The sequence below is a fragment of the Setaria viridis genome, chromosome 9, assembly GCF_005286985.2.
Source record: "Setaria viridis chromosome 9, Setaria_viridis_v4.0, whole genome shotgun sequence".
Classification (NCBI taxonomy): domain Eukaryota; kingdom Viridiplantae; phylum Streptophyta; class Magnoliopsida; order Poales; family Poaceae; genus Setaria; species Setaria viridis.
The window spans coordinates 979,119-1,004,366 of record NC_048271.2 but is presented as its reverse complement, the minus strand read 5'-3'; the positions used below and the strand labels follow the sequence as shown (position 1 = coordinate 1,004,366).

Below are 25,248 nucleotides of genomic sequence, written 5' to 3'. Positions count from 1 at the left end.
GGTGGAGAGAAGCTCAATGTTGGAACAAACATTCGTTGCAGTTCGTCTTTGCCGTTTGGTACAAGCCTGGTCGAATTTGTCGTGCTGTGTTTGTTTTGGATCTTAACCTGTGGCTGGTGGTACCTTAGTTGTAACAAAATGCCCTGTCTCTAAAAGGTTCAGCCACAACTACAAACGGAACCCATGTGTGTTGTTATCTGTTCATGTTCTTTTTGTAGCTTCTCAGTAAAAAAATGTACGACTGCCTACCGGCCCAAGAGTACATGAAGAACGGTTATATGTGATGAATGGACTGTTGAAATAAATATTGATGCCTCATGGGCTTGTATGTGATTGAGCCAGCTGATAAATTTGCTACGGATGTGCTTTCTAACATATGTCGTGCCACCCTTTCCTATTTATCGTTGAAACTGAGAAGCTAACTGCTCAAGATGAGGGTCATATGCTCACTCTATGGACAGTGTGGAGAGAGAGAAATTCGAGAATTTTTAACAACAGGAAATCTACAATCAACATGATCTTTACAAGACTTAAAGATGAAGATGTGATGTGGATCATAGCAGGGGCAAAGCATCTCTCCGCTCTGCTGCCGCGCTGTTGATGCATTATACTCTCTAAAGTGTAATTAATAGCTGTCTTCTCCTTCTTTCACCTTTTGGTGCTTTGTAATTTTCCAATCTGGAACTCCTTTTTAATATAATCAGCAGCTCTCCTACCCGGTTCGTTTCAAAAAAAAATATGAAAAGTTTTGCCGGTTATTACATTTTATTGTGAGGTACTCTTGCTTATTTCCTGCAACCTTGTCGGAGAAACAGTTTCCGTTTCAGTCTGGAACCATATCAATTCCTGGAATTCGTGTACGTAAATGCAGTGCAATGTGCCTTTGCTTCAATTTGGTTTTTCTTTTGTATCGGATATATTTTCAGAAATCTACATCTCCCTAAAAGCAGATTTTTTCTGAAATCAGATTGAGAAACAAGTCCGTTGTTTTAGCAAGCAAACACGTTAGATGTTAAATGCTAACATGTGTTGGTCCTGAGTTGTTTGTGCATCATATTTTTTTTGTTCACCCGTCTTCTTTGTTTGAACTTGGTGTGCTGTTTAAGATTACTAGAGTCTGAAGCATGCCTCCGGTGCGCTAATCTTTCGACCAATTATGTAAAATCTTCATTAAAAAGATTGATATTCGTGCATCAGTGTTCTAATTAGGTAATTGCATACGTTTATATTTTATATTTAGATCTTTATGCCTTGATGTGACGGAAGAAATTATGATTCTTAATAATGGCGAATAATGCCTGCATGCGATAGTATAAACATTAACTTCAAATAAGGTGCGTAATTATTCTTATATACTCATCCATGCGAAGGCAGCAGATTGGAATGGGAATCACAGTCACGTTGCCTTTACTCGTGTGCGAAAATAAACCAGTTATTATTAAAATAAGTGACATGGTAACATAATATATAATTACATAATAGTGGTAGAAGGTGAGTATTAAAGTAAATAAACACATTTAGTAGAAGGTGAATATTAGAGTAAGCAGAGCATGTTTCAAACAATGACAACTGTAGATGCAGAAATGCATCCATGATGACATAACAAGACTTGAGGGGAGGAACTGTTTTGTGAGCATATTACTTTCTTGACTGTTGAAATGTTGTACAGTGAACGGAGTTCAGAATATCAGAATATGTAAACATTAGATTGCTGCAAGTTCTTACACTGTTGAGTTTACCATAGCATCAAAAGATTCAGCATACCATACAAAGTTACAAACAGACATATGTCTAGGAGATACAATACTTTCTTTCAGTGCATATATGGATGCAGGATAATTTTTTATATATAAAATGAGAGCACACCATTAGTGATCGGTTAGGATAGTAGTCACCTAGAACAAAAAAGTTATCATCTGAATATCTGCATGAATAAACTTTACAATGTTAGGTACACAATGATCTCAGGCCCCGGCCTTGGGTGTGCATCAGGCGCCAAGGGCGTCCTGCCTCGTCTCAGTGGCATTTATGGGTCTCTACATCATGTGAGGGGTTTCTGCTTTGCGCCCGGATGAAGAACGAATCGAATCGAATAGAGGAAGCGACACAGAGAACAGATTGCCAAACATTCAGAGAAGGAGGATTGGGGCTTTGAGCAGCAACAGATTATTCTGGATGAACCAACAGATTGGAGAAGCGACAGATCATTCAGGATGACACATCCAGACAACAACTCGGGCTTCGAGTAGCCAACAGAATTTAACGAACACACGGGCTTCGAGTAACCAACAGAATGAACAAACACATGTACATCTAGAGAACACCACAACAGAATGAACGAACACCACATCTAGAGAACCACACGATGCTGGGGGGAGCGGGCTTTCTGTCGGGCTTCACGCCATGGGCGCCGCGAGCTGCATGATGCGAGTGATCAAGCGCAGGGCGCTCCTCACCCGGTTCCTGATGTCCCGAAGCGAGAAGCGGAAGCGGCTGTGGCCCTGAGCGTTGTTCGAGAGGTGGATGAGGCGATGCGCCAGCGTGGTCACGGGGCGCCTCACCTTCCGCATACAGCCCTGCGTGGCATGCAACACGACGAATGCCATCTCCATAAGCAGCCCGAACATCGCATTCCTCTCGGCTCTGGGAAGAGGCGTCCCCTCGGCGACGTGGTCGAGGATGTTGCGGAGGTGGTCGTCGGTGGACGCGAGCATCTCGCGGAGGTGGGCGAGGGCGCGCAGGCCGGGGAGGTTTCTAACGGTCCATCCGAAGAAGTGGACCATTTTCAGTTTCAGAATTAGATTACATGACTGTAACCACCAGTAGTGTTACTTGCGTTACCTGTCTACCGTAACTACATACAACTTAATAGTTGATATGTTGTAATATCTATGTTCTATGATCATGTGATGTATCTTGAACTTGATCCTTTCTAGAGCCTATCAGCCTAATGTGCTATTTCATTGATGATTTGATTAGTGTGGAATTCATATGAGCATGCCAAGACTCATCCACCTGAATTTTTTAAGGCCTTCTTGTCTGATCTATTTTATCAGCAAAGTTTTCTTAATTATCATTAGAATGGCTGATACTCCCTCCATTTCAAATTGTATGTCATTTAATTTGATTTAAGCATACTGATTGGCATTGCTAATAAAGTGACTCTTGATTACTAGTTACAATATCACACCAGCATGCTGATGAAAAGAAGCACTTTCATTTCGATCTGACGACCATCTTGATCAAACACAGTGGGCGTGTTATCTTGGATGTTGTTGTACCGGAGTCTCAGCTTGTACATGGTACAAATCTCAACTCTTAAGAAATTCCTACTTTTTATGTCATTAATGTCTATTTTTAATATTTTCTTTCTCACTTTAGAGGAAGAGGAGTTAGAGAGTTTAGATAAGGAGGAGGAAAAGAGGATTTACATGTTAGGAATAACACTTGTATTCGTAACAGGGGCACTAGGCCCATATATATACAGGTATATGGAGGGGTAAATATACACAAAACCCCCTAATAGAAAAGGTAAAATATCAACAGTACATATACATCTAACACCCTCTCTTAAAGTCATGGTGGGTCAAGAACACTGAGTTTGGAGAGATAAAATCTATGCTAAACACGGGTCTGTGTCTTTGTAAAGAAATCAGCCAGTTGCAACTCCGAAGGCACATACTGAAGAGCAATAATCCCATCCTGAACCTGTGATCGTGTATAAGAAACATCCACACCAATATGCTTAGTAAGTTCATGCTTCACCGGATCATGAGCAATACTGATAGCTCCTGTACTGTCAGACAAAAGAGGAGTTGGCACAGAAACTGAAACACCAAAATCCTCAAGCAACCACCGTAACCAAGTCACCTCTGCCGTCACAAAGTGCCATAGCACGCAACTCAGCCTTAGCACTCGAACGAGAAACTACTACCTGCTTCTTAGTCTTCCAAGCAATAAGGGAACCACCAAGAAAAATACAATAGGCAAAAAGAGATCGACGATCAGATGGATCACTAGCCCATGTAGCATCACAATATGCCTGGAGATGTAAGGAGCTAGAGCGTGGAAAGAATAGATGGCGTCGCTCATTACTCTATCGTCGTCTGCCACGGGCGGCGCGCTAGGGTGGGGGAGGCAGAAAAGGAGAGGAAGAAGAAAGAATCGCGACCATCAATTGATTTTTGCACGCATCGTAAAGCTCATTGGTGTGATGTTTGGGCTCAGTACACATTGTAAAGCTCATTGGTGTGATGTTTGGGCTCAGTTAACCGACATATAGGAAATGCATGCTCTGAAGCCTAAACAACAACGGTGGACGGCCCATCTAGACAAGCCCAACTACCGAAATGAAGCGAACCCATTAATTCAACTCCCAGCCCAACTCGGTCTGCTTCTCTTCGTCCTCGCAAACTTCCCTAGTTACTCCCGTCCATAGAAATATCATATGTTGTGGTCAAGGAAGGATAACACCTATAGAAATAGGCGTGATATGCATTTTCAAAGTTTATGAACCTTTGTGACACTCCATGACAAACTTAAGGATAGCCCATGCCTTTTACTCTATTAAAAATGCTGAGCAATATGCTCAATAGTTGAAATACTATATCTGAACTTTTTATTTTTTCTTAAAAAATGAATAAAAAATAAAATATATTCATATATGTCTCATTATATTGTATTAATTCTAAATGATACCATGTTCAAAGGGGTTTCAAAAAGGACTCGTGGTTTGAGAAAGAAAAGTATGTTCAAAGTTTAAAATTTAAATCAACTCCTCACACTGACCGATCACATCCGCAACCCACTTCGAACCGCATCGCATCTTTTTTTTTGGAAATACAAGGGAGACCCACACACGCACGCATACGGACACAATATACACACGTGTGCACGTCTCTTACACACACGCTGGACTAGAAATTCCGGACTAGGCCTCTGGAACGTGGGCACGCGCTGTCCCACTTAACGGGGGCACTTGTGTGTATGTTAAAACATGGTAATAAAGAAAGAAGATGATGCACCTTTCCACAACTAACTTAGGAGTAAATATGGGGACAACCAACTCAAGAGAAAATCCTGGGGAAAACATCCCAAAATTCATCTCCACCATAGATCGAACCCAGGACGTTTTGGTGCTGACCAACTGGTCTGCCCCCCACCACCGTCGGGCTAGCCTACCTCCACGGCCTTCCCTCTATGCTCGGCGGCCACACAACCCGGAACCCCCGAACCCCAAACCCTAACTTTGCCGGAGAAGACGACGTCGCCGAAGATGACGAAGACCCTGCCGGTGAGCACGAATCTCCAAGCAAATCCTGTGGCTGGAAATTTGAATGATTTCCCCCAAAAAATCATTCGACAGATGATTAGCAATTCCGAAAAGTAATCCTTTCTGTTGCAACGGTGCTTACATTGTTCCTCCACGAGGAGATCTTTCTTGTTTATGCATCGCTCTGATGTAAGCTAGGCAGCTGATACTAATATCTCTTGATGTGGTATTTACTGATATAGGCAGGTGCGAGTTAGGTTTCCCAGCCTGTTTTTTTTATGGTCAACCCCTCCCCCCCAACACGCGGTATTGTATTGTGGTATTTACTAGTATAGGTAGATGCGAGTTAGGTTTCCCATTGTGGCCTCATCAACACCCCCCCCCCCCCCCCCCCGGTTGGGTGGAGGGGGTGCGGTATCCCCACATGATAGGATTTTCATTAAAACTAACTGTTCGAGGTGGTCAAATCAAGGATTTGGGGCTGATTGCCATGGCCTACTAGTTTTCCAATGCATCTTATGTATGTTGCAGAACATAGCTGGCATGACCAATTAACAATTATAGTGCTTGTTTTATCCGGTTCATGTCTCTCATAAGCTCTTTTACTTCCAAATTTCTGTAGAAGAAAGTGACGACAACGGATGCAACAATGAAATGGTAATGTGCTCTCATAATACTTTGAAACAATTGGGATTTTTCAGGATGGTTGAAATTTAGCCACAATGTTGATTTCTTCAATGTACAGAATAATTATGACCCCCGGTGTGGCATGAGCAAAGAGGAGTTTGAATGGAGATGTGCTCAGGAGAAAAGGGTATGCCAGCGTATGCCCCAGGCGCTGCATAAGTTGAGGATCCAGTCGGAGAGGGTGCGTGACCACTTCCTCGATGACCCTGATGCCCTTAAAAATTGGGATGACTACGCAAATGCTGTCTATAATTCATTTGAAGATAACCTCCAACACTCCGCCTCTTCATCTTTAAAACCCCCGGTTAGTCTGCATGCCGATCTCCTTTGTAACGTTTTGACTCCCAGTTTCTCTTAAATTATGTGCACAATTGTTGTTTCGTTCTTCTGATGCATAACATTGCTTGCTTACACCTTCATAATAGATGCAAATTATTAGTAAGAAACTTGTACACTGAAGTAGGTTTATTTTAAAATAAAGCCCTAACAGTAGATATCAGAACAGCTACCTTTACAGTTTTTTATACCATAACAGCTTGCAAGTTCTGCAAAACCCATCAATGGAGCTCCAGATCACATTTTTGTGATACAAAATTGGCCTGCCCTATGTCATGAAGGGTTCTTGCCTCCTTTCCCATTGCCAGGGTCATACTATGTTTCAAATCATATCCACTAAATTTACCCAAAGGCGTGTGTAATGAACCTTAGACCAGTATGGGTGCACACCACCAAGGGACAGCCGGGTGGTAGCAGCTTGCTTGAGGACAAAAGAGGAACTAGAGATGAGGGACCATATCTTTTCTTTCTTTGCTTGCCTTGAGTGAAGCAGCTGAATGCTCTCTTGTAGGGACAAACGAGGGATTAGAGATGAGGGACTATACCTTTTCTTTCTTTGCTTGCCTTGAGTGAAGCAGCTGAATGCTCTCCTGTAGGGATAAACGAGGGACTAGAGATGAGGGATGATCTCTTTTCTTTCTTTGCTTGCCTTGAGTGAACCAACTGAATGCTCTCTTGTAGGGCTCCTAACAGTCCCATTGAACAAATCTAACTTAAGGATAAGATATGCCTAACAATGAGATCTCATCTGCTGATTAAAATGAACAACAAAAACAAACGAATAACTACGACCCCTGCCTGCTAGGCTTGATCAGGCGGCCAGCATGGTGTGCACCTTCTCCTGTACACAACAGGCTGCTACAAGGTTGGGCCCACGACGCTCACAATGGAAGTGCAATGATCTAACAAAATAGCATCGTTATAGGCCTGTTTTGAGGAAAATCAGAATCAAATAAAGAAAAGGTGGTGGAAAGGAGGCTTAGCTTGTTATATTGATTTTCCTTTAACAAATCAAATTAAATATCATAAAGTGGATGTCTGTATAGTTGTGTTTCTTATTGTATGGGACCAACTAAACTATGTCCTGTGTATGTTTGTACTTCTTTTCATCTTCAGTTCTTCACAATAACTGTAACTTATGTGCATCCTTCACCATTAAAATTGTGCGCGGTGCTCTAGTAAAGACAAACTCAGAACTGGCCTAGTTTTCCTCTTAATCCATGTGTATACTTTTGTTCACCTTGGAGTTGGTGTCTTTCACTTGTGTTTGCCTTTGGACCTGTTTTGTTTTGCACTGAGAAGGGCATATAATGAGGAGCAAGGCCCATTCTAAGACCTCTGTTGGCATGCTATCCGAGGGAATGGACAGGTTGAGACTTAATCCCGGAGGGACTCATCCGACCCCCGGCGGCAGCTCCGGAGGTCCCAGGAATTGCCGGGACGCATGTAAGTGCCCTAGAAGTTCCCCACAAAAATCTCTTTCAGGTCGTTCCAGTTACGGATCCGACCCGAGGGGAGTTTTTCCAGCCAGGCTCGTGCTGAGTCGGCCAGAAAGAGCGGGAGATTGCGAATGATGAACAGGTCATCATTCGCACCACCGGCCTGACATGCAAGCCGGTAGTCGCTGAGCCACAGCCCGGGGTTCATCTCCCCGGAGTACTTGGCCATGCTCGTAGGTTGCCTAAAGCGCGCCGGGAATGGCGCGTTCAGGATGCGCGCGGAGAAGGCCCTGGGCCCCACTGGGTCGGGGCTCGGGCTGCGATCTTCTTCGTTGTCGTAGCGGCCACCACGGTGGACGTGGTAGCCGCGGTCCACCCCCTCCTCCCTGTCCACGCGGGAGCGCCTCCGCGCGTCCAGGGTGTCGCGGGCGTCGCGGACGGGGCCGACGCGCCGGTGAACGGACTGAGCACCGCCTCCTGCGGGCGGCGGTGTCCGTCGAGCGGGCGCGGCCTGGTTCGCCCTGTGGGGAGGCTGGTGGACAGACTCCCCCCGTCTCTCGGGAGGTGCGGTGGGCGCTGCCCTGCTGGCGTTTTGCCCACGTCGCCGGGACACGGAGCTCTCCGCCTGCTGGACGGCGGCGCACTCGAGCAGGTTGCGCACCTCCTGGTGCGCCTGATGCTCCTCGGGCATCGCCGGCTCGGGGAGTCGTTGGAGTAGGGCCGCCGCTGCGGCGATGTTCTGGCTGGCGTGGGTGAAGAGCTGAGGGCGATCTTCGTCCGCGCAAATGCGCTGCTGGACGTCGCATGCCCGCTGTCATGCCCCGCCTTCGTTGCAGGGGCGCTCGACCTCCTAGCAAGGCGCCGCGCACACCTCCGGCTGTCGTGGTCGCGCCGGGGCCCTGGCAAGGGCCCCAGTCGTAGCCGCGGCGCGCGGTGGGGGAGTTCGCAGCCTCCCTTCGGCGCCATCATCATTGGATCCCTCGGAATGCGCGTCGGCCATGAAGCACTCGTGCGAGAGGTGGTGGCTCCCGTCGTTGGAGCCGGAGTCGGAAGTTGTCCTCACCACGCCCACGAGCTCGTTGCTCACGAGCGGCACGGTCATGGACCGCGCCAGGAGACGACCGTAGGTCACCGCGGCATTGCGCAACCCGAAGGGCCATTCCTCCGAAGGAGGCCCCTCGGTGCGCGCTCGACCGCTCGCCACTATCCCGGCGGCTGAGCCAAAGATGATGGGGCGAGCGGGCAAGACAAGGAGAGGGATCAGCTCGATCCCCTCCCCCGTGGCGAGGAAGTCCAAGCTCCCGAAGCGGATGAGGGAGCCCAGAGCGAAGATGGCGTCGTGGCTGGCCATCTGAAGCCGGTGATGTACGCGCAAAGGTCTCCTACCTGGCGCGCCAACTGTCGTTGTCAAAATTAGCGGATCAAGACTACGGCTAGTAAATTTCTTTTATGCGCGTAAGGCTTCGGATGGTGGCGTGGGAAGATACGGGGTTTAGACTAGTTTGGGCAAGGAAGGCCCTACGTCCAGTATGGAGAGCTACTCGTGTTGCCCACGCGGGGTCTGTAGTAGGGGTTACAGGCAGGCGAGAAAGGGAGCCGGTCCCAAGTCTCTTGGGTGTGTACTGATGCTCTAGAGGAGTGTGTGTGAGTTCTATTGGCTTTTTCCGGTCCCCCTGTCTCAGGGCCCCCGGTTCTCCTTTTATAGTGTAAGGAGAGCTCGGGGTTACAGATGAGCCAGGCGTGGGGAGAAGTAAAAAAGATAAGCTAAGTCAAGTAAAAAACAATACAAGGGGAAGGTCCAAGTCTCCGGGTCGCCGCCTCCTGCTCCGGCCTTCAGCTCCTGTCAGCGCATCCACCGAGGGAGGGCGGCTGCCTTCGGATCCTGTCAACGATCTTCCTAGTGACCGTTGCTGCCAAGCATGATGATGGTGTCCGGTCGTGGCGACTGTGCACGTTGGGGAAGACGGCTGACCCCTGTTGTCCTGCTTGCGGTCCGTGGAACACGGACGTCGCGTCCCTGTCGCCAGATGCGCGGGGCGCGAGAATGGGCGAAGCTCCCTCCTATGCCGGGCGGCGCAGGCCATGAGTGCCTCTTGACGAATCAGGGGAAGCGGCGGCCACTGTAGCCTGTGCGGTCGCGGCTACAATGTTCGCCCGGGTACTTGTGGCGGTCACGTCGAGGGGTGCGGGCGCCTTTCCGCGCGTCAGAGCCGCGGCGCATTTATGGCAAGATCGGTGAGGGGCCCATGAGATTCGCGCCCTCATCTGGCGGTCTGCGCCCGAGGCGGATACATATCTTGTGGGCCCGGATGAGTCCGACCCCCTAAGCCCGAGGTCGGGCGAGGCGGAGTCTCGCGGCGGAGGGTCGGGCGCTCCCGACCCTGGGACCGTGGGTCGGGCGAGGCGGAGTTCTGCCCTCGAGGGGTCGAGTGTATCCGACCCCGGGGCCCTGGGTCGGGCGAGACGGAGTAGGATGCTCTCTGCCTCTGCTGGGTCGGCAGTAATCGTTATTATCGCAGGTGGGCCCGGGCCTTCATGATTGTTGCTTTAAGGGGTATTAGGAGGTCGTTAATATTTCCCCCAACAATAGCACACGTTTTCATGGCCAAAAATGCGTCCGGAGGCCATTTTCACGTCTTCGGTACATCCCCCACGTTTTCGACCCCGGTGGCCGGTGTTGCTGTTTTCGGGCTCCCGTGAGCTATAGCACACGTTTTCATGTTTGAAAACGCGTCCGGAGGCCATTTTCACAGCTTCGGTCCAGCTCCTACATTTTAGTCCTCAGTGGCCGGTGTGGCCGTTACAATAATTAAATGTTGAAGGATGTTTATGAAACTGTGCAATGAAACTGATGCATTGAGAGTGCAGTTTCATTTTATTAAAAAGTTGATATGGCAGTTTTGATAACGGTGCTATGAAACATGCACTGAGCCTGGCCTAAGGTATCGGAGAGTGTCTATTGGTACAATTGTCATGTCCCTTCTTGCTTGTTATAAATATTACAATACCGTGATGCTAACATAATGCTGTATAAATAGATCATGGGCATGATCTAGAACTGATACTCCTTATCAGATACACGGATTGGAAAAGTTCGTGACTTCCCTGTTTTTTTTTCTTTTTTTAGTACTCGTCTCGTCTCTTTTGGTCGAACCACAACTAGAACAGTCACCTTAGGTATAAAAAAAAAAGAATAGTCAACCATGAACAACTGTTCTGTTGACCCCCAGGCCTAGTGATGGTCTATCAAAGCTGCCAACAAGAATTGGGAGATTTGACTTGGCCATTTCCAATCTGTCAGTCCACAGTTCTAGCAAGTCAGGCAGTCAAATTCCTCCTTCCCGCCTCGTGCGAAGACCAGAATCTCAGCCTCGATTGCTATATATCTCACCATTTGCAGGGACGAGAAGGGAGAGGGAGGTGGGTTTTGCTGCCTTTGATTAGACATCTTCTCTCTACCTCTTGTCTCTCTGCAATAGCCCGGGATCGCTGAAAAGATGCCAGCTTTGCAGCAACGTCCCGGGGACCTTGCTCTCCTCTGCTGCTTCGCGCTCCTCCTCCCGCTGCTCTCCCATGGCGCCGACATCCCGCTGGGGTCGACCCTCTCGCCGCGCAACTCGGCGTCATGGTCGTCGCCCAACAACACATTCTCGCTCTCCTTCACGCCGTCCTCGACTTCCCCGTCCCTCTTCGTTGCCGCCATCACCTACGCCGGCGGGGTCCCCGTCTGGTCCGCGGGCGCCGGCGCCGCCGTTGACTCGGGCGGCTCGCTCCGCCTCTCGTCCAGCGGTGACCTCGAGCTCATCAACGGATCTGGGGTCGTGCTCTGGTCGTCCATGACCGGCGGCCAGGGCGTCACCGCCGCGACCGTCGAGGAGAGTGGCAACCTCGTGCTCAAGAACTCCAAAACCACCCTGTGGCAGTCGTTCGACCACCCCACGGACACGGTGGTCATGTCGCAGAAATTCACCTCCCGGATGAACCTCACCACCGGCCCCTACGTCTTCTCCGTTGACAAGAGCTCCGGCAACCTGACGCTAAGGTGGACCAGCGAGAACACCGCCGTCACCTACTTCAACAAAGGCTACAACACGTCCTTCACGGGGCACATGACGCTGAGCTCGCCGACGCTCACGATACAGACCAACGGCCTCGTGTTGCTGACCGACCGCCGGCTGACGTCGTCCCCGGTCGTGGTGGCGTACAGCAGCAACTACGGCGAGAGCGGCGACATGCTGCGGTTCCTGCGGCTCGACTCCGACGGCAACCTCCGCGCCTACAGCGCGGCGCGCGGCGGCGACGCGGCGTCGGAGCAGTGGTCGGCGGTGGCGGACCAGTGCCAGGTGTTCGGCTACTGCGGCGACATGGGCGTGTGCAGCTACAACGGCACGTCGCCGGTGTGCGGGTGCCCGTCGCAGAACTTCCAGCTCAGCAACCCCTCCAACCCGCGCGACGGCTGCAGGCGCAAGGTGGACCTCGAGAACTGCCCCGGCAACACCACCATGCTCCAGCTCGACAACACGCAGTTCCTCACCTACCCGCCGGAGGTCGCAGCCGAGCAGTTCTTCGTCGGGATCACCGCCTGCCGCCTCAACTGCCTCGCCGCCGGCTCCTGCGTGGCGTCCACGGCGCTCTCCGATGGATCGGGCCTGTGCTGGCTCAAGGTCTCCAACTTCGTGAGCGCCTACCGGTCGCCTGCGCTGCCGAGCACGTCCTTCGTCAAGGTCTGCTTTCCCGGGCTGCCCAACCCGCCCCCATCGCTGTGAGCTTTGAACTCCTGCAGAAAGCATCGGTAAATAGTAAATAACGGGACTACGGGAGCGTCTACAGAGCATGTGAGTGTTTTAGGACTCCCAAGACATGATTAACCATGTAAGTATATTTGAGATCTATGACTCGTATTTGATCTATATTTGTACTAAATAAAATTAAGGTGGAGTCACTGACACCCGACCCGATTTTTTATTTACACCGTTGTTAGAAATTAAAAGATGCTACACGGGCAAAAAGTTTCTATAACTCGTGTAAATTAAACTAACCGTAGCTAAGATATGGCAAATTCATGTGTTTGGAGACTAAAAAACACTTGAGTTTTGTTACTTGTTTAACTCACTGTCATAAAGCACAAATCTTGGCATAAACCTAAGGCGCCAAAATTGTCGAGTTGGAGGCTTGTGGACCCAGGTTGTCTTCTAGACTGGGCCACCAGCGAGCGGTCCAATGAGGTTGTCTTTCCTCTTTGGACGGCCCATTTATAGTTTCTGAAAATACACATTAGCCAGTTTTTCCATTAGCACCACAAACACGGGCTTGGGCTTGGCCGAGCCGGATAAAAAATAGTTCTTGGACAGTGCCAGAAACTTCAATGTTTTTTTCCCAAAGGAAAAGTCTCAAACAAATAACCAAAGTTATTAAACACTGGTTTGAATCGAACACATTGGATTCACATATGATTGCGACACTTGCATGCCAGGGCACGACGGAATATTTCTCTACACTCTACAGCCTGATCATTTGGCATCAGAAACCGAGTCGAGTGAATTAATGCCCAAAGTCAAACCATCACAGAACTAAACAAAACAGGATGCAAACGAACAAATGCTGTTGCGTTACGTTTTGGCTTGTCCAGAATTACAAGCTTTGGAGACGAACTCAAGCCTCAAGCAGATTAATTAAATTCTACAGAGCGCAAATCCCTGTCAAGTACTCCAGTGATGATAGATGTCAACCAGAATTTAAATTTCGCTGAATATTCTCTATGAACGCGTTACATCGATGCTTTCAGGAGTTTTAAGTTCGGTGAGAGACAGCGATGGTCGTCCCCTGCTGGGTCAGATGCTCTTCATCAGCTGCCATTATTCTGGAGCTCGCTACTCGATCTGACGAACGAACAATATCCTGAACTGAACTGACGATATCATTGGCAGCATGATAACTCATTTGGCGCCTATGATTTCTCGGAGATAGCTTTGAAATTTCTCACCAGCAGCTTCCTTTTGACGGTTGCATCGCGCGTCGGCGATAGATACTTCAGACAGCGTGGTTTTAGGGTTTCTGTTGCTGAATGGTAGAGCAAACTAACAAGTGCCAAACTGGTCAGAATCGCAAAGCAGGTCGTTTCAGCAGATGCACAGACCATTTGCTGTACTAGCTCTGACAACGATGTCTGATCTCCAATCTCAACGGAAGATTCTGCTCATGAAGCCAAATCTTCTGCTTGCTCTCATAATGCAAACAGCTGACGGTATTCAATTCGTCGTGTGAATTCTTTTATCCAATGAAATTGTGCGAGTGACTGAACTTCAGAGTTCAAGTTGCTTGTACTCAAACGAGGACAGAGTTGTAAACTGCATGCACAGCTGTGATGTAAGCCATCATACATGTAGAAGAAAAAGTCTCTGCGTTGGTTTATTTTTGAAGCTTCAAAGGTGCATAATCCCAAACAGATTACCTGAGTCACGAATCCAATCTGACTCTGGAAGCCTGCTTATTTGATTGGGGATTTGGGATTGATAATGTCAGAGCTGACGCGCTGAATGCGAAAGTGGCAACAAAGATGTTTTGAGTCTTGTATGGTTACTTCTAGTAGTAAACTGTACGTTTTTGTACCACAAGCTAGTTTCAGTTGTGGGCTTAAGCTTGTACAGCTGCATGTACACTGCAGTGTGATCCAAGAATAAACCAACTACAAATCATGGGCACATCGTGTATAGCAGTTGCTAGATGCTAGACATGGAATTTTATCGGTTAGCATTAGGGCGTTGACTTGTACTACTTACAAGCCGACCATGAGCTGGGCAATAAAATTGAATCCACGATGCCTTTGGTTGACGTAACTTAACCATCATGCATTGTCACGCTTGCGTCAGTAGTACGTGTAACGCTTGTATTTTCCATGGCTCTGTTCTGGAACTGTGTGGTGCTTATTGTTTCCTGCATACAGCATTGTACTGTATTCAGTATAAAATATCTGAAAAGCGGATATTTTTAATTGGGAAACCCTGCAAAAATCAACGCTAATATTCTGTACTAGTGACAGAATATTCAAAACGAGCGTGTGACGTGCATGCAAGAATCTCCCTCTTCAGTTAGTGATACTTGCTAGTGGTTGCCGCACCGGTCAGAGACCGAGAGCCGACGGAGTCTGCTTGACGCCGCCACTCATCACGGCGAAGCACTTTCTCTATAAACAGTCTTCGAGGGGTTAGTACTTCCAAACCCCTCACCTGTCGCCTGAGATCAAGGAGAGGAGCCTGCGTTCTTCCGCGCTTCTGCTCGCCGTCGCCGTCGTGCTATACGACCATGTCGACGTCGTCGGGGTTTCCCCTGGCGTACCAGGGCTCGGCGGCGTCGCCGGACTGGCTGAACAAGGGCGACAACGCGTGGCAGCTGACGGCGGCGACTCTGGTGGGTCTGCAGAGCTTCCCTGGTCTGGTGGTCCTCTACGGCGGCGTGGTGAAGAAGAAGTGGGCCGTCAACTCGGCCTTCATGGCGCTGTACGCCTTCGCCGCCGTCTGGATCTGCTGGGTCACCTGGGCCTACAACATGTCCTTCGGCGACAAGCTGATCCCCATCTGGGGCAAGGCCCGGCCCGCGCTCAACCAGGGGTTCCTCATCGGCCAGGCCGCCCTGCCGGCGACGGCGCACTACCGCGCCGGCGGCGCCACCATCGAGACCCCCGCCGTGGAGCCCTTCTACCCGATGGCGACGGTGGTGTACTTCCAGTGCGTGTTCGCCGCCATCACGCTGATCCTGGTCGCCGGGTCGCTGCTGGGGCGGATGAGCTTCCTGGCGTGGATGATCTTCGTCCCGCTCTGGCTCACCTTCTCCTACACCATCGGCGCCTTCTCCGTCTGGGGCGGCGGATTCCTCTTCCAGTGGGGCGTCATCGACTACTGCGGCGGCTACGTCATCCACCTCTCCGCCGGCTTCGCCGGGTTCACCGCCGCATACTGGGTATGATCTCTAGACTCTATTGCGTGCAGTAGCGACTAGCGAGTGAATGATGCGTATATATGTGTGCATGCTGGCGGCTGCAGGTGGGCCCTCGGGCGCAGAAGGACCGGGAGAGGTTCCCGCCCAACAACATCCTGTTCACGCTCACCGGCGCCGGGCTGCTGTGGATGGGGTGGGCCGGGTTCAACGGCGGCGGGCCCTACGCCGCCAACTCGGTGGCGTCCATGTCGGTGGTGAACACCAACATTTGCACGGCCATGAGCCTCATCGTCTGGACCTGCCTCGACGTCATCTTCTTCGGCAAGCCCTCCGTCATCGGCGCCGTCCAGGGCATGATCACGGGCCTCGTCTGCATCACGCCCGGCGCAGGTAATCCCAACTCGATGGCTAGCAAGTCGTCGTCCCTCGGTCGCGGCGCACCAATTTTCCTCCTCCGAATTTCCTGGTAGCTTAGCTGTAGCTGTAGCTGTAGGTACAGGTGGGGTTGCAAAGAAAATTATCCCTATCCCTATCACTAGTAGTGTTGCAAAGCACACAGCATCCAATGGTTGAATGGTGGACTTTGAATTCAAAATAACTTGATTGTGGATCCAAGGAAGATTCATCTTCTGCCAGCTCAAGTCGCATTGGAGCAACCTATGACCAGCACGAGAACACGCTATTGTCAGTATCTGGTCGCTATTGTCAGTACTTATCACAAGTAAAGCAAAGTCAAAGTCAAAATTTGTCCCCTTTTATTCTGCAGCTTTTCATTGCAGACAAATTTCGGTTAGTAGGTATGAAAATGACGGGGGAGAAAAACACAACTAGGGGATTCAGATGTTCATATTTTACAGTCACAGCATTTTTCCTGATTTCTGCAGTAAATTTTGGTGTACTTTTGACATCTTGACCTTGCCATCTGATCTTCTGTGCCCATGGAACATGGATGCAGGTGTGGTTCAGGGCTGGGCGGCGCTGGTGATGGGGGTGCTCGCCGGTAGCATCCCGTGGTACACGATGATGATCCTGCACAAGCGGTCAAGGTTCCTGAAGCGCGTGGACGACACGCTGGGCGTCATCCACACGCACGGTGTGGCGGGTCTCCTGGGCGGCCTGCTGACGGGCCTCCTCGCGGACCCCACCCTGTGCAACCTCTTCCTCCCCGTGACCAACTCCCGGGGCGCCTTCTACGGCGGCGCCGGCGGCGCGCAGTTCGGGAAGCAGCTGGCCGGCGCGCTCTTCGTCATCGGCTGGAACGTGGTCGTCACGTCGGTCATCTGCGTCGCCATCAACGCCGTCGTCCCGCTGCGCATGCCCGAGGAGAAGCTCGAGGTCGGGGACGACGCCGTGCACGGCGAGGAGGCCTACGCGCTCTGGGGCGACGGCGAGCTCTACGACATCACCGAGCACGGCGGACGCGCCGCCGTCGCGCCCGTATCGATGACCCCCAACTGATGAAAACGCTAGCCGCACGTTGGATCATCATGTATATTGCTCGTCGATCGTGTTAACCCTACGTGATGATGAAGAAACTAAGTGGCACTACGAAGCTTCTTCTGGAATTTTAATCGTCAGCTGTACGTGTAAAATACGTTCAGTTTTCTTCTTAATACAGATCAAAGACGTACGTGTAAATTTACAAGCAAGTTGTCCATAACAAGTCTGTCCGTTGCATTTCTCTGCGAATTTTGTCTGATCTTTCGATGTCCACCAGAGGAGCTTCCAATCTCCTATTTTTGGAGCTGCAGCAACGGCATTTCCTACCGCTCCGACTGAAGAGCGCCGCCGTTCACTACGGACCCCTCGTCCCATCCTCACAAACGCGGCTATAACTTGGCCTGCCTCAGAACACATGGTGGATCCGGTTGAACCACGAACCGCATCCCCTGCCATGAAGCATTCGGCGTCCATATCCGTCGTCCTCGTCCTCGTCTCCCTCGCCGTCGCGACGGCGTCTGCTGCCGCCATGGCCGGCGCCGCGGCGGAGGAGCACGCCGCCGCCAATTACCTCGTCTACGTGGACCCCCACCCCCCGGGCGTCGACTGCAAGAAGTACCAGCTCGGCATCCTCGCCGCCGCCCTCGGCGGGTAAGCGTGTCAATAATACTACGATCGATCTCTGAATGGAGAAGAGTTGAGCGATCTTACTGTTGTCCGTACGTATGGATGAAGCGAGGAGAAGGCGAAGGCGGCGATCCTGTACAACTACAAGAACGTCATGAGCGGCTTCTCGGCGAGGCTGACGCCGTCGGAGCTGGAGGCGGTCAAGAGTAATTAATTAAGCTTTCATCGACTCGTCATCAACCTCGCTACGCCTACGCATCTGTGTGATTCGTTTCTAATTTGTGCAGAGCAACCTCAGGTGAACCGGGTGCTGCCGAGCGCGACGCTAAAGCTGATGAGCAGCAAGTTCGACGGCGTCAGTTAATCCCATTCTGGCAGCCAATCTCTTCCATCCCGGGGCCAAGCCTAAACGAAGCACCTCTTTTTTTTTTCCTTGAGGGCGCAGATGATCTTTACTTGTGCCCATAATCACACGTGAATCGCGATGCGCGTATTATCGTCTTTGCAACCAGATTTGTCCTTGTTCTTGTGATTCTTGCTTAAATGGGCATGTGAATTCCTTGCTCCATCTATATAAATATAGGCCCACGTAAAACGACCAGGCTTATTAAATGGCTCGATTGAACCAACGTCACGAAGGCCCAAGACGAACATCACCAAATGAAGGGCCCATAATGGTGCAGGCAGCAGCCCACAACCCATACCGCAACTGAGGCCGACCTGGGCCATTTTACGGTCCATAATACCTTCAAATTTGGCACATTTCGGCTCTACCATGCAGGCGTGGGGGCTGGCTGGCGGCTTGAGCCCCCTGCTCCCCATGCAGTCCATGGAACCCTCAAAGTTCTTTCTAATTTTTCTAAATGGATGAAGAGGCAGAAAAATAAAAGCAAAAGGAAGAAGAAGGGAAGAAGAAGAGGGGGGGAAAGAAGGGAAGAAGATGAGCAGCCCCTACATGCCGCAAACGTTGACGTCGCGGTTTCCATAATGAGTATATGGGAGCTAGAAGAGATCCTTAGACGATGGGAAAACTTTGTGGATAGAAGCAGTTGGGTACCACTAGCCATAGGTAGCAATCTCGGACTGACAAGGGGGCTTCACGACGAGACGTGTCTATTATAGTTGAGTTAGGATGGCATTGGTGTTTATTTGATGCTCAGGATAGAGCCATTGGCTTCGTATGGAGCAAAGCAATGTGACCGGACTTACGGGTTTCCACCCGTATTTTTTTCGTACTTAATTCTTGTTTTCTTTAAATAAAACAAAAGAGCTACCTCCTGCCTATTGTATTAAAAATGAAACCTCACCGGTAAGTCTTTGTGCTCAGTTGCGTTAGCGTAACAACGAGAGTAATTTATAACAATGATCAACCATAGCGTAATGATGAGCCTTGAGAATTGGGCTCGAGAACGGAACCTCAGGTATGGGAGCTAACATCGACCTTTTTTTTTCCCCTTGAGAACGTGCATAGAACGTTTTTTTTTTGTTAAGAATCGAAGACACCGAGGTAGAGTTGATCTCCACCTCCACGTGAACACCTTAACAACAGTGCCGAGGTAGAGTTGAACTTTGAATAGTAATTTTGGACACGTGCACGTGGATGAATGGACGTTGACAACACCGCATGGTTCAATAACAGCTGGGTTACGCCAAGGGGCAAATAAAGCTGGCCTTCAAACCCACCCGTAAAGCCGGGAACGACAAAGAGCAAGCGCGTCTTAATTCGCTTTTGAGGGAGCAGTTCATTCGCCGTCACTCTCCTTGCTGCTCGGGGGATGCTGGGATTGGTGCTGTCTAATCTGACTTGGTCACTGACGCCAGTTGAGCTCTACCAAAGGGATCTTTGTTTTCATTTGATTACCCGTAGTAATTTAAACTCTATGCCTAGGCTGACACGTACATGGGTGTTTTAATAAGCTTGCAAAGTTTGCGTTGCTATTCTCCTCGAGACTCACACTCAGGGATTAAGAAGTACTTTGTATAACGACAGAATAAAGTGTTTTGAGTCACAGATGGAAGATACATATGGTATTTCATATTTTTTTTCCCATCACAATAGTTTTGTCCTAACATTTTAAACTGCAAGCATTACTTTTTTCAAAGGAAATTTTTTATGTTACTAGATTAATTATAAAAAATATTTTTGCAATATATTTTATAGATGTTGGTAGTCAAAATTTTAAAACTCGAACGAACCTAGATAAACTTCTATTTGTGATAAGAGAAAGTAACTTAAAATTCAGATCACTACCGACTCAATAAAATCCATCAAATTAAACTAGCATGTTCTGAAATGGCCACATTCACATTGTTGAATCAAAACAATGCAATTTCACACTACAATGTCAACTTGGAACATTCGGGAAATGTTAAAAAAAATGGAATATAGCATCTCTCTTTCTTCGTAGCCCCAATGGTTTAAATGAAATAATCACCAAATACAACAATCTCCGCCTCACTAAAGTTCCGCCATTGCTGAAGAAGAAGGAAACATAGGGATAATGGAATATAAGGGAAATGGAAAAAAAAATCAGAGAATGAGAGAGTGGTGCATGATCCCCTCCCTGCAATATTATTTATATATTGCAATATATTTTATAGATGTTGGTTCTCCACTGCGTGTGAACGTACACGCGCAATCAGATGCCCAAGAGGGTAAAAGGCACACGGTGTCTAGTGTGAACATCCAGAAATAGTCATCAGATGCTCGATAAGAGGGGATTGGTAGACAAAAAAACACAAGTGATCGATCATGGAAGCGACTGATCAGCTCGAGCAAACCGCTCCCGTTGGCATCTTCAACGCGTGCGAATTAGCATCAGAAGGGGGCAGGGACTGACTGGCGCGTCGCTTTCGTGGCCCAAGGCAGAGCCCCAAGGGCCAGGCAGGCACCGCAACCACCGCGAGTCCACGCCGGTCCACCAACCCGGCCGTGCGCACAACCCCTTTGCTGTCTTCCATCCATCTGCCCGCCAGGACAGTGACGCGGACGCTGACGCAGGAGCTGACCCGGCCCGTCCGTGAGCCGCCGCCATGGAGCCCACGCACACGTGGCGGCAGCGGCGGCGGCAACGGCACCCTTGCCTGATTACGGGCAGCTTCATTTTTTGATGCCCCTATATAACACCAGCTCGATTAGCTCAGCAGGACACGCACTTCACCGGTCAGCACCGCCACGCAAGAGCAAGCAACAGAGAGGAGGAACTCCGCTACTCGATAATTCAAGAGTTATCTCTGTAAGTAGATAATGCCATTCTTCAAGATTATTAGTTTACTATTACTCCGTTTGGATCGTTACTGTTTCGTCACCTTCTTGCATTGGCTGATTCATTTGCTGCTGCTGCTGCTGCTGTTTCAGGGATCGATCCAGATTGATCATGGAGGTTTGCAGTAATCTTGAAGGCGCCACGGAGACTCACCAGCAGCAGGACGACCCAAGGACGTTGCTCACGTACCTGACCTTCCTGGAGCAGAAGATCGCGCACCTCCGCGGCATCATCTGCTCGGCGCCGCGGCCGCCGCGGCAGATCGTGTCTGCCGAGCTCAGCTGCATCGCCGTGCAGCTCGTCTCCATCTCCAAAAGCCTCGCCGCGGCCAGCGGGGCCACGGCGGAGGAGGCCGCGGCGTCTCCGAACGAAGGGGACAGCGATTCGTCCGACCGCGACCTCCACGCCGAGGAGGACGACGACGACCGCCTGCCACCGGCCGGCTCCTACGAGGTGATCGAGCTCGGCAAGGAGGAGATCCTGGCGCCGCACGTGCACTCGTGCAAGGTCTGCGGCAAGGGCTTCAAGCGCGACGCCAACCTGCGCATGCACATGCGCGGCCACGGCGAGGAGTACAAGACGGCGGCCGCGCTCGCCAAGCCCGCCACCGGCAGGGACGCGCCGCCGCCGCCGGGGGCGGCGGCCCGGTGCCTCTACTCGTGCCCCTTCGTGGGGTGCAAGCGGAACAGGGAGCACCGGAGCTTCCAGCCGCTCAAGACGGCCGTCTGCGTGAAGAACCACTACCGGCGGAGCCACTGCGACAAGAGCTACACCTGCCGAAGGTGCAACGTCAAGCGCTTCTCCGTGCTCGCCGACCTCCGCACGCACGAGAAGCACTGCGGCCGCGACCGCTGGGTCTGCTCCTGCGGCACCTCCTTCTCCAGGAAGGACAAGCTCTTCGGCCATGTCGCCGCCTTCGACGGCCACGCGCCGGCGCTGCCGCCCGAGGAGGACGATCACTCCGCTGCCAATGGTCATGGCAGTGCCTTTGATCAGCTGCTGATGGACACTGAGGCCGTAAGCAGAATGGCGAGCACGGAGTGCTTCTCAGACAGCATGTTTGATGGTCTTAGCTGTTCTGACATCAAAGGCTTCGCTCTCAACGTCGATGGACAATGTTTGGACGAGGGGCGAGGGTCCCTCTCGCCGATGGACCTTTATTCCTGTGACTATCCAGGGTTTGATCTCTTCGGGGCACCAGGAATTGCAGATTTCTAAAACCTGAACCTGAAGGGGTTTATCCACGGAGAAAGAGAAAACGGTGAATAGTTTCAGACTTGTCCTTAGTCAACTGGCAGTAGCCTGTAGAAGAATTAGGAAAGTGTACACTGAAACATATCCAAATGCAAATTGTTTTTTCCCTTTCTGAGGGAATTCACAACTCCAACTGATAGGGCATTGCAAATGGATAGTAGATTTTTTGATCAATTTATTTCAACGCAACTTTTAAAAAGGATCTTGTAAATTTTGCACACAACAGCACAAAACAGATTATAAGCTCGAAGAATTATAAAGAAGTCGTTCATAATTCAGAAGCCTGAAATCACATGTACATATCGGAAGCAAGCAATTTACAGAATCATAAGACAGGACAGGGATACCACCTGCATTTGTCACCTTTATCTTTGGAAACATGCCAGGATAACGGTGGATGCATCAAAGCACAACGACACAGCAACAGAACCTCACTATAAGACAATCATGGCCACAGCAATACAGAACAGAACAAAAGCAAATGATTGAACTATGACAGATCATTCAGGTACTGGGCATATGTTTTTGCAACTCTTCTACAGACAGTATGGTTTGACACTTGAATATGTAGAGTACATGAACTAAATAGGGTACATCCATCAATTACAAATGTGTTTCTATATTTGCCAGGTGCTAGTTTATAGATATAAAAAAACTCAGTGAAATGTCATCCAAATTTTCACACCAACAAAATGTCCTCGGAAGTTTCTGAACAATAACGTTGTCATGTAGAACAGAACATTTATAACCAAACCCAACAATGAACACACTGTGACATGCAATCTGCAATCATTATTTCCCGGTCACTGTCCAGCTTGCTCACTTTCAGCTTCACCTTGCTGTCAAGATCACACCCAAGAACTTCCTGGAAATTTCTTCAGAAACTTGTGAAGGACTTCATCAGATAGCACGAGACTCCTTATATAGTTCAATACTTAAGTTACCAACTCAGCATTTGGAACCTCATCCTTTTCACTCCAATATGGCGAGTGGATCCATCCAAATGTCTTTTTCAACATCTTCTCAGCATCTTCAGTGGAGCAATTAACCCAGGTCTAGTTTATCACATTCTGCATTTTTCACCTTTATCACTGGAAACATGTCAGGATAATGGTGGATGCATCAAAACACAATGATAGAACCTCATATAAGACAATTAAACTACTCTGATGAAAACAGCAATCCAGAACAGAACAAATGAAAAATGGTTGAACCGAATCAGTGATCATTCAGGTATTGTCATATTTATTGCAACTTTTTTACCGACAGTATGGCTCTTGAATATGCATACATGAAGTAACAAGTGTCTATCCATCAACTACGGATATGCATTTGTATTTGGCAGGTGCTAGTTTACAGAAATATGGCCAGTAAAATGTCATCTGAATTTCTGCACAGCCAGCAGAATGCCCTCTGGGGTTTCTGTATAGTGATGTAGTCATGTAGAATGGAACATTAGAACCTAACCCAACAACGGGTGCACTGTGCCATGCAATCCCCTCTGCAATCAATATTGTAGCCCAAAACTTTTGGATTTCTCAGGAGAAGACTCCGCAAAGTTTTCCCATTTATTCCCCAGTCACTGTCCAGCTTGCTCACATTCAGCTTCACCTCCCTGTCAAGATCACAACCAAGAACTTCTGGAAATTTCTTCAGCAACTTGTGAAGGTCTTCGTCAGATAGCCCAAGACTCCTGATGTAGTCTAATACTCCAGTTACCACCTCAGCACTTGGAACCTCTTTCTTTCTCTCTTCGCTCCAATATGGCGAGTGGATCCATCCAAATGCCTTCTTCAGCATCTTCTCAGCATCTTCATTGGAGAAATTTAGTGAAGTGAGCACCTGTTTGCACTCTTCATCAACATCTACGACAGAAGCTTGAGCTTGATCAGCTGATAGCACCCGCCATTTCTGAGTCGCATCTTGAGGTTTACCAAGATCAATGTTTTGCTGGACATTCAATCTTCCTTGGCATTTATTGTGCGAGAGTTTCACAACCGGTGGACTCAAGATATTGCCCTGGAGGAATGAAACACATAACGCTCAAGGATCAATGCTGGTGAAGTGGTGATTTACAAACATCTTACAGAGGAACAAGTCAAACGGAGCATCTTACAGTAGTACAGAAGCGAAATGCAGTAGTATCCGCAGTCACTAAATGCAATGCTGGTGATTTTGCCAACATCCTGCGCAACAATGGTGAAGAGTAAAAAGCGGAAGATTATAAGTTGACAGTAGACCAGGGAAGACAATTATAGTATGAATGAATAGCATTGCAGGCGTGGTGAACAGAGCTGGAAATTAGAGGCGCGATTTCCAGCTACTCAATGGAGAGGAAAGCGTGACACACTGCGAACCAAATCAAACAGAAAAAAATTGGTTCAATCGCAATCAATTTCATAAAAAAATCAAACCCATGAGCTAGTGTCCATTCCCTTTTTTCAGTTCACCCAACAACTTATTTTCTGCTTGCACGGAGTACAATCACAGCGTCAGTTTCTTCGAAGGGAATGGATTCAGCAGCTCTCCTAGATGCTCCCAAGTCTCTAATAAGAGGCAATGAAGCAGACGCGACGACGACCACGAATCCACGATCCCGGCACACGGAGACCAAAAGCATCTGACAGCAATCGATCCCGCGCAGACGCAGCGAGGCAGCAACCAAACCTGAGCACGCAGGCGCAGCGTAGCAGCACACAAATCTGACTGAGCGAAGGGGGAGGAGGGAAGAAGGGGGGCGTACGAGGTGGATTGGCTCGGCCGCCTGCGCGCCTCCGGTTGTCTCCGCCGCCTTCTCCTTGTTTCGCCTGTGCTTCTTCTACACGAGTCTAGCTGGCCCGCATCACAGCAGCGTCTCGGCGGGTAGGAGGAGGACGGGAGGCGAGGAGGGCTCCTCCGCGGGGTCGCATCTCCACCGCGCCCCTTGCGAGCCGCCTCCAGCCGCACACGCCATCCATCCCTTCCGCGACAGGGAGAGCCAGGCCAGCCAGCC

At 49.6% G+C, this 25,248-nt stretch overlaps 5 protein-coding genes across 5 annotated transcripts; 4 read left to right on the top strand and 1 right to left on the bottom strand.

Annotated features, from left to right (window-relative positions):
• The first annotated feature begins 11,126 nt into the window (after nucleotides 1–11,126).
• On the top strand, nucleotides 11,127–12,703 carry LOC117835931 (G-type lectin S-receptor-like serine/threonine-protein kinase At1g34300). Its single transcript, XM_034715264.2, has one exon. The coding sequence runs from the start codon at nucleotides 11,232–11,234 to the stop codon at nucleotides 12,498–12,500; it is 1,269 nt and encodes a 422-aa protein (XP_034571155.1). The 5' UTR covers nucleotides 11,127–11,231; the 3' UTR covers nucleotides 12,501–12,703.
• Nucleotides 12,704–14,834: 2,131 nt separating this feature from the next.
• LOC117835930 (ammonium transporter 3 member 2) lies at nucleotides 14,835–17,358 on the top strand. Its single transcript, XM_034715263.2, has 3 exons — nucleotides 14,835–15,690; nucleotides 15,774–16,059; nucleotides 16,625–17,358. Exons 1-3 carry the CDS (start codon nucleotides 15,037–15,039, stop codon nucleotides 17,125–17,127), a joined length of 1,443 nt encoding a protein of 480 aa, XP_034571154.1. The 5' UTR covers nucleotides 14,835–15,036; the 3' UTR covers nucleotides 17,128–17,358.
• A 117-nt stretch (nucleotides 17,359–17,475) lies between these two features.
• LOC117835932 (uncharacterized) lies at nucleotides 17,476–18,268 on the top strand. Its single transcript, XM_034715265.2, has 3 exons — nucleotides 17,476–17,760; nucleotides 17,845–17,942; nucleotides 18,024–18,268. Exons 1-3 carry the CDS (start codon nucleotides 17,525–17,527, stop codon nucleotides 18,098–18,100), a joined length of 411 nt encoding a protein of 136 aa, XP_034571156.1. The 5' UTR covers nucleotides 17,476–17,524; the 3' UTR covers nucleotides 18,101–18,268.
• A 2,466-nt stretch (nucleotides 18,269–20,734) lies between these two features.
• Nucleotides 20,735–23,196, top strand: LOC117839822 (zinc finger protein STOP1 homolog). Its single transcript, XM_034720249.2, has 2 exons — nucleotides 20,735–20,972; nucleotides 21,095–23,196. The coding sequence occupies exon 2, from the start codon at nucleotides 21,114–21,116 to the stop codon at nucleotides 22,218–22,220; it is 1,107 nt and encodes a 368-aa protein (XP_034576140.1). The 5' UTR covers nucleotides 20,735–20,972; nucleotides 21,095–21,113; the 3' UTR covers nucleotides 22,221–23,196.
• A 282-nt stretch (nucleotides 23,197–23,478) lies between these two features.
• On the bottom strand, nucleotides 23,479–25,225 carry LOC140221516 (uncharacterized). Its single transcript, XM_072291265.1, has 3 exons — nucleotides 25,000–25,225; nucleotides 24,373–24,442; nucleotides 23,479–24,275 (listed from the first exon to the last, which is right to left on the bottom strand). The coding sequence occupies exons 2-3, from the start codon at nucleotides 24,439–24,441 to the stop codon at nucleotides 23,712–23,714; spliced, it is 633 nt and encodes a 210-aa protein (XP_072147366.1). The 5' UTR covers nucleotide 24,442; nucleotides 25,000–25,225; the 3' UTR covers nucleotides 23,479–23,711.
• Nucleotides 25,226–25,248: the final 23 nt, after the last annotated feature.